General features: G+C 44.5%; 1 protein-coding gene across 1 annotated transcript; it reads left to right on the top strand.

Moving 5' to 3' along the window:
- Positions 1–3,347: 3,347 nt before the first annotated feature.
- LOC125530752 (uncharacterized) lies at positions 3,348–4,364 on the top strand. The gene has a single exon (XM_048695152.2). It carries the CDS (start codon positions 3,403–3,405, stop codon positions 4,078–4,080), a length of 678 nt encoding a protein of 225 aa, XP_048551109.2. The 5' UTR covers positions 3,348–3,402; the 3' UTR covers positions 4,081–4,364.
- The last annotated feature ends 4,876 nt before the right edge of the window (positions 4,365–9,240 follow it).

Below are 9,240 nucleotides of genomic sequence, written 5' to 3'. Positions count from 1 at the left end.
TGTTGACTTCCTACAATCTCTGTCACTAGCATAATATAAATCTATATAGCCCCGCAATACAGGATCACCGCTTCTAAATCATAAACATGATGTAGAAGTCTTTTTGAGATACATGAGAATCCACTTTACTGCTTCTCATTGAGCTTTACCTGAATTTGTCATGAACAAGCTAACAATTCCAACTTCAGAGGCAATATCATGCCTAGTGCACACCATGTCATACATCAAACTGCCCACAGAAAATTGGTATGGTACTTTACTCATCTGTTGTATTCTCCTTGCTTGTAGGACATTGTTCAGGATTTAATTTGTGGTAGCCTGCAAGCGGAGAGATAACAGATTTTGCGTCCTTCATATTGAACCTTTGAAGTACCTTCTCAATGTAACTTCCTTGTGAGAGACCAAGGAACTTTTTCATATATCACAGGAAATCTTCATATCAAGTGTTTGCTTAGCTGGTCCTAAATCCTTGATCATAAATTATTACTCAATGCCTTCTTGAGGCGAGCAATTCTTTGTGCCATTTCCAATAATCAGCATATCATCAACATACAGCAAGAGAATGATGAAATCACCCTCGACGTACCTCTTCGTGAACACACAATGATTATGTTATACTTTATGGTAACCAGGCCCAATCATAAAAGACTCACACTTCTTGTACCACTATAGAGGAGCTTGCTTCAAGCCTTACAAGCTCTTCTTCAGTTTGCAAACTAAGTGCTCATTGTATGCAACCATGAATCCTTCTGGCTACTCCTTGTATATCTCCTTGTCTAGGCCACCATGCAAGAACGCAGTCTTCACGTCGAGTATTTCAATTTCCATGTCCTTGATGGCTGCCATGCCAAGAATAACTCACATCGGAAACATCTTGACCACTGGAGAGAATATCTCATCATAACCATTGGCCTTTTTTACTGAAAAGTTTCACAACCAATCTAGCCTTGTACCTTGGATGTGAAGTGTAATCTTCATTCTTCACTCTGTACACCCATCCGCTCTTGAGTGTGTTCTTGCCCTTTGGTAGATTCACCAAATCAAAGGTATCCTTCTCATACAAGGATTTCATCTCATTGAACATGGCCTCCAACCATTCATTCTCACAGGGTGTCGCTCATCATCTCCTGCTTTCACCAAACTTCAGGTTGTGTCGGTTGTGTCTACGTTGCTCGAACTCTAGGTTGGTTCTACAATTGGGGCGGAAGCATGCATATGGAGCCCTCGCACTACATCCCGCTCGTCACCTCTGCCTATGGTGTCGACTGCCTTTGGTACCGTAGTCATAGCCGGGCCATGACTCCAATGCTACAGATTATGCATGAGTTGTGGGAGTTATGTGGCGAGCCTACTTTGTCTTTTTCCATGGTGCTTTCTAAGGAGATGGACCTTGCTAGTGGCCTTGGCGATGACCATTACACCCTCACCACCTCCGTTGGAGCCCAATTTCGAGGCGCTTTTTATGAAAGAGCTTTACAACTTGCTTGCCTGCTTGGAGTCGATAGCCCTGGATCTGGCTAGGTGATTGTGCGCCTTGTAACGGTGGAGGCTACTACGGGAAAAATCAAGAAAGTGGAGAAGTCTCTCACTAGTAAAGGCAAAAAGAGCGGGACAATAGGAATGGCGTCTGCAGCTGCTTAATGGATGATTCTCGGTCTCTTTGCCCGTCCTCATAGATTTACTTGTCCTCGTTGATTTGGTGGTGTCCATGTTGATGTATAAATGCACAGCCCACCTCCCCCCCCCAATCAGTTCTACATGGTATGAGAGCCAGAAGGTCTTGAGTTCAAGACCCGGCTGGCGCAATTTTAAAACCCTTTTTTGGTCCACGTTTAGACCTAAGGGAGCCACATGTGAGGGGGGTGTTGACATATAAATGCAAACCCCATATTTCCACGTTGGCTTAAACTTTTGGGTGAAATGGCTGGTGCATGCAGTTCTATAGTTTGTTGTCTTAAATCAAGGTGCCTTCGTTGAGGGTCTCTTTATGATTTAGAAGTGTGATGAATCATGGTTGTTGCGCGTTATGCATGTTAGTGAGGTTGGCCATGTGGTCATGGGGTTTCTCGCTTTGCGAGTAGTCTGCATGTGGTCTATACATGTACATGTATCGGTTTTTGCCCAGTTCTCACTAATTAACTGGGTAATTCTCTTCTTCTTAATTAACCAACAAGGCAAATCTTTTGCCTCTATTTCAAAAAAAAAGACAAGATCAACTCAGGGGATAATGGTCATTTCATCATGTTTTTGCACTAGCCACAGCTGCAACAGCACAACTACCAAATAACCGCATCTCAACCTATTGCAACTGCAATTGTGTAAGTTGGAGCCCAAACAAACACGACCTTTTAAAGGGAGAGACTTATTACATTGAAATATCCTACTGCTAGTTAGAGATCTCAAAAAGGAGCCAATTGACTTCATTATTTCGGTCTCTTGGGAACCAACAAAATTGGCATAGTTATCATTCTTTTCTTTCAACATCTGGATGTTTAGATAATTGAAGAATCACCTGACACTTGACACCACCTACCTGGTGAACTGGTTTCATGTGCAATACCACCACCATCGATCACCACACGTTTCATGTGCATCCCTAAACCAATCCCTTGAAACAGGATGTATGCATACTGCATGCACTTCTTCTCTCAGTCGATATCTCAGTCGGTGCTATATTTGTGAGATCTTGCGTGAAAATTTACACATTGTTTTAGTTTTTCTTTCTTATCACTTGACTGTGACTTGATTAAATCTCAGACGACTCAGACCTAGCCATACCCTTTATTTCACCGACACACATTAATTTGTTCATTGCTCACAACACTAGACCTCGATTAATCTTTAACGAGGAGCAACAAACTACTTGGTCTGATGAGGCGATGCGCATCGAATGATAAAATTACAGTCATGTAGGGTTAGACGCATGCATGTTGCTCTCCTTCATTTTGGATTTTATTCCGCACAAAATTGAGTCGTTCTCACTCTCGATAGTATGTTGTACTCCCTCTGTCTTTAAATATAAGTTTCTTCTAGAGATTCTAATATGAAGTATATACAAAGCAAAATGAGTGAATCTGTCCTCTAAAATACGTCTATATATATATATATATATATATATATATATATATATATATATATATATATATATAAAGACATATATATATATAAAGACTTACATTTAGAAATGCTTTGATCTTAGCCAGTTCATGCTATCTTCGTGTCGCGTGCAAGACCCGTGCGTCAAACTAACCATGTAACAGACTCACATGTGGTTGCACCGAGACCCGCCTTGAGTATAAATACATGATCAGCGATCATCTCTAGACCCACCCAAGATTCACAAGCCAAGCTCACTACTCCTACGTGCTACGTGCTTAACCATTCCGATCGAAGCCAAGCGCAATGGCGTCCTCCAGCAAGGCCTGCGCCGCCGCCCTCCTTCTGCTGCTGGCCCTCGCGGTGGCCACGGCGGCCGGCGCGTCGAAGCGGAGCATCGCGTCGGAGGCCAACCCGAGGCCGGTGGGGAAGGTCATCGTGACGGAGCCCCCGGTCCCGACGTCGGCGCCGGCCAGCGCCGCGAAGTGGAGCATCGCGTCGGAGGCCAACCCAAGGCCGGTGGGGAAGGTCATCGTGACGGAGCCCCCGGTCCCGACGTCAGCGCCGGCCAGCGCGGCGAAGCGGAGCATCGCGTCAGAGGCCAACCCGAGGCCGGTGGCGAAGGTCATCGTGACGGAGCCCCCCGTCCCGACGTCGGCGGTGGTGGGCGTGTCGGCGACGTGCATGGGGTCGCTGCTGGAGCTGAGCCCGTGCCTGGCCTTCTTCAGGGACGCGGGCACGTCCAAGGCGCCCGCGGGGTGCTGCAAGGGCCTAGGCACCATCGTCCGAGACCAGCCCGCGTGCCTGTGCCACATCTTCAACCGCACCCTAGAGCGGGCCATCGGCGTTGACATCCCCGTCGACCGCGCGCTCGCCCTCATGGGCGACGTCTGCGGCCTCACGCTGCCGCAGGACCTCATGAGCAGCTGCGGCGACAACGGCGGCGTGCCGCCGCTGTACGTGTGCCCGGCGCCCTCGGCCTGAATCGCCTGGTATCTGTCAACCCAGGTGATCAAACCGGCCGTACGATCACTATGAGCTTCGATTACGTGCGACGTAGAGCTAGGCTTCTAACTAATTCACTGTTTTCTTCTTTATATTTTGGTGCAGGAGGAGATGCGTGAGTAAAAGATGGCAACCCCTCTTCCAAGTAAGACGAAGGATGCATACGAATGCAGATCATAGATACTCCATACTAAGTGGAGTTTCGAATTAGCAACACATGAAATGGATATGATACTACTAGCTACCAGATCGATCCTGGGCACACTGTGGTTACAGAAGTATGTACTGTATCGACGCATAATGATCAATATATATAAGAAACAAAAAAGTATTATATATTTACTTGTGCTGTCATGGTTTTACCTTATGGGACAGTGCAGTTATCTATGTCTTTCAACTCAGTAAAAACTATATGCGGCTTCGTCAAGAAAAGACTAGCATCATTTTTTTTCTTTTTTGCGGCGGAAAAGTCACTTCGATCACATGCTTAACTAGGCACCTGTGCTAACATATAAGATTATCCCAAGAATGGACAATTCAATTCCCCCAAAAGGAATAGACAGTTCGATCATCACGTACCTACAAAGAGTTGCTTTAGTTTGAGTAGACGGAGCACTCACGTGGATGCTTGCCGATGCGGCGATATGACCCCTCTTCAAACACCCATGTAGAAGCATCCTACACCGTACGTGCACTATCTACACACAAAAATACAAAACCGATCAAATTTTCGCTAGAATCTTCAACCACCATGTTGGTCAAAAGACTAATCATCAACTCATCTCCAAGTGGGGAACATATCAGTGGGGACAGACCTTCAGGAAATCTAATAACCCATGCATGGTATACTTGCTCAGAATATACTTGATATACTAAAGTTGACCACCATGAGAATCTTTCAACCTTACAAAAAATTGCAAAGAACTCATGATATTCTAAAATAACAAAAAGTTGCACATTGCACATAATATACTTGCTCAACATCATGATAAGCAACGACCTTAACTACTAAAAATAACCATGCATCTGAATAAATCAATAGCATAATACTTGATAAACTTCACAGAAAAGCACACATAGAGTGGAAACATAAGCAAAAGGGGATACAAACACTAGACGTGGTCAAAGGAACTTGACCACCACGAGAATCTTTCAACCTCAGACTACCATCAATATGAAGATCACCACCAAGCAAACTAAGTAATGAAATCGCGATAACAAAGATCATAGTCATCAATCAACTTCTTCCACCTACGACCATGAGACTTAGACCTGCGATCCACATTAGTAAACTTTACTTCATAACTGACTTGCAATCTTTCCCCTCATCTTCAAAAGCAGTAAACTTCCGACCAGCAAATAGAATCAAGAATTTAATACTAGGAAAAACCTTATACACAGAACTTTAGCAGTAGCGCAGGTCAAAGAAGCACGCTGGTGCTAAGTAGCAGTAGCGCGCCTGTGCAAACCGTGCTGCAGATAAAGTTTTACCAGTAGCGCGTCTTGTTCTAAACACGTTACTACTAAAATTCTCACGGCTTAGCCGATAGGCTACACATAGTAGTAGCGACCTCTATCGAACCGTGCTACCGCTACTTTCTTTGTAGCAGCGCGTTTTAATCTAAACTCGCTACTGCTAAAGGATATAAAATTAAATGGAAAGCAAATAGAAAGGTAAATGAAAATGAAAGAAATAGAATAAGGTGAAAGGAAAAAAATGTGAAGAAAACTAAATGAAAAAGGGGAAAAAGAGAAAGGAGTAGCAGTAGCGTGTATCCCAGAACGCGTTGTAGCTAATGTAGCATTAGCGCGCATTCTGGAACGCGCTACTACTACTTCTGACTTAACCACGGGGTTCGTCCTTCCCCACGGCCACTTCCCCCAAATCCAGCTCTCCACTCTCGCCGCCGCTGTCGCCCGTCGGCCGCCGCGCGCTCTCCGCACACCCTCTACGCCGCCCCTGACCCCAGATTCAACGCCGCCCCGCCCCCGACCTCAATGCCGCCCCCGCCCCCGACCTCAACGCCGCCCCGGACGCCGCCCCCGACCCCGACATCGACGCCGCCATCCGCCGCGCGCCCGAGCCCCGACCCCGACCTCGACGCCGCCTGCCCCTTCCTCGTCGCAGGCACCCGAGGTGAGCACGCCTGCTCCTCCCTCTCCCCTACCTCTGCCTAGGGTTTCTTTATATTTTAGTTGCATCAAATTAGTTAGGGTTCATGTAAGGGTGGAAACGAATCGGATGCGGATGCGGCTCAAATGAGTTAGGGTTCATGTAAGGGTGGAAACGAATCAAATTTCTAAGATGAATCATAAAACGAGTAAAATTTGACCACTTATTTCACTTTCTAGTTGGATAATTGGAATATCCGCTACCACTTTCCACCCCTAGCTTCATCAAATTAGATGGTAATTAGGGCAGTAGTTCCTAGGTACTAATTACTTAGTAAGAACTAGGTACTAATTAGGTACTAGTTTATTTTTATTTATAGTAAGTTTATTTTTAATAAGAACTAGTTCAATTAATACAACTAGTTAGTAAGAACTTGTTGCTAATTTTTTAGTTAAAGCAATTTTCCCGCATCGACATGGACGATGCCTATCCCGCATCCTCGTCGTCGAGTCGGCGGAGGACGACACCTGCTTGAACAGATGGGCCATGTCCGGGACTGGGCTTCACCGGGGTGGTACTGGGAGGCGCTACCTACCGGGGGCGCAGGTTGGTGAGGAGCCAGCCTGTCGTTGACCCGAACCTTCTTTGGTGGCGGTCGCGTGGGCCAGTGATGGTCCAGAGGCTCGAGGACCCCGCGGAGGTGGTGCGTCACCGTGTCAGTGAGGAGGACGCGCACGTCCATCGCTACTTGTTTGCGTTGGAGCACAGGTTCTCCAATACCTGGCAGGTTCTCCAGGGATCTCACTGGAGCCATGATCCCGTGATGGTTCCTTCTCTATGGGTGTCCACCGCCCGCGCCGATACCCATTGTGTGCTAGGGTTTTAGTTGTATTAGTGATGTTATATGTATCACACTATTCGGGATGTATTAGTGATAATATTCGACGATGTACAGACGCATGAGATGATTTACTTTTGCTTATTGAATGCATGCTAATTTGAGTCCTATAAGATATTTTGAAATGTATATCTTGTGTTGCTCAAATAGGATATGTGCTTGCCCAAGTGGCCGGTCATGTTTGCAGGTTACACCTCCGAGTGGCCTATGTTTTGCCGGAGTGTTGATTCATTTCCGTTCCAGCAAATTTCAGGCGCTCGATATGTCCTATTTTAGCAAAGGTCATGCCGGATTTTTCCGTGAATTTTGGCATGACTTGTGCCAGAATATGTAGGAAATATCGAGTGCCCCGGATTTGTGTGTTGAGTATCCTGGTAGTTGTCTTCGATCGGTTTTCAATTAATGTTTTAACTATGAACATAGGAAATGTCTGACGACGAAAAGGATTTTGGTATTTGCAAATACTGCGAAGACGAGCGCGGCCTGTGCGGCGGAGTCTTCCTAGATGATGATAGGCGCTTCAGCATCAAGCTGGACGAGAACTTCGAAGTGGATACAGTAAGTCACAACGACAAGTCTTTTTTCGTAATTAAGCATGACATTTGCTTCATTTGCTTCAACTTATAATTTAAGCTTGACATTAAGCATGACAAGTCTTTTTTTACTGTTCTACTAGCGTATCCCCTGCCATGCAAGAGTTTTTGTATTGGATAAGATAGGTTTCAGTCGTACTATGGAGGAAAAGAAAGTTTACTTGAAGACCGAGCATGGTTATATTTTCCACGCAAAATTATACAATTCAGACGGCTACACCTATTTTGGATGCAAAACATGGCGAGCACTATGCAAGACTTATGCATTTGAGCCTGATATGGTTATCACCTTTGATATTCGTCCGGAAGATGATATTGAAGGTAATACCGACATCTGGGTCGATGTGCAGACACCTCCAGTTATACCATTATGTAAGTTTCTCAACCATATTTATGTCTTTGATATTGTTTATTCAAAAATAGTTGATAACTAATTTGTATTGTCAGCTTATTTCGGTGCAAGCAAACATGTCCAGCGCTTGGTAGACAGGACCTACTACTGTCCCGAGGCTGAACTAAACTGCGAGGAGCTAAGTCATTATGTTTCATGACTTGAGGATCTTGATACTGTCAAGACAAATTTTCTTCCTGCACTTAGAAATGTTAGTACTGAAAACATGCGACCAATAGTGTTCGTAATAAACTACGGTCACATCTATTTAGGAAGGATGGTAAGATTTTTACTATTTGTCCTCAGTGCATCTTTTCCATACATTATTTTTGAAGCTAAACTTCATTGCTAAGTATGTTACTATACGATGTTCTTCAACAGGGACTCCCGATGAATGTTGTGCCTTATGGGATCGAGACTAAAGGTACCATGAGTATTATTAGCTTACGGCCAAGATATCCTACAGATTACTTTAATGCATTCAAGATTAGCGACGGATGCTTAATAGTGCAAGACTGGACCAAATGTGTGATGGAGAAGCGCAGAGAAGTACTAGGGGGCAGCAAACAGATGCGCTACCCACGATTAGGAGACAGGTTCATCTGCATGCTCCAACTTGATCAAGGAGGAGAGCTACACATGTTTTATGTTATTTTACCTAAGAGAGAGCAGCAGGAGTGATTAGCTACCTAGAAATGAGTTTGAGGATGATGATGTGCTACACTATTACTATGATGATAAAATAGCTAGTGTTGGTGGTAATGACTATGATGATTATTATTAGCTAGTGTTAGTGGTGATTAAATAAATATTGTTGGTGGTAATGACTATGATGATGATTAAATAGCTTGTGCTGGCGGATTAGATTCAAGTGGAGGCAACATGTGGTGCACATCGAAAGTACTACTAGTCCAAACTAGATCAAGTTTGGATTAGTAGTATACTTTTGACATGCACCACATATTGCCTCCACTTGAACCTAATCTACCTTCATTGGACACACTGTTATGGACATAATGATGTAAACCTCATAACTAGTATTGTACCAATATTTGTACGATGGTGCATAAATACACTAAAAATAAAAAAATAAACAAAGAATACTAGTAGCGATGGAGAGAAAACACGCTGCCAGTAGTTACAT

The sequence above is a fragment of the Triticum urartu genome, chromosome 6A (genome assembly GCF_056163025.1).
Source record: "Triticum urartu cultivar PI428250 chromosome 6A, HENAU_Tu73, whole genome shotgun sequence".
In the NCBI taxonomy this organism is placed as follows: Eukaryota; Viridiplantae; Streptophyta; class Magnoliopsida; order Poales; family Poaceae; genus Triticum; species Triticum urartu.
The sequence above is the reverse complement of the archived record's forward strand: the minus strand, read 5'-3'. Positions and strand labels throughout refer to the sequence as shown.

What these genes read in the sequence shown, in the direction of transcription:
- LOC125530752 (XM_048695152.2), top strand. Translation starts at nt 3,403, where the DNA reads ATGGCGTCCTCCAGCAAGGCCTGCGCCGCCGCCCTCCTTCTGCTGCTG.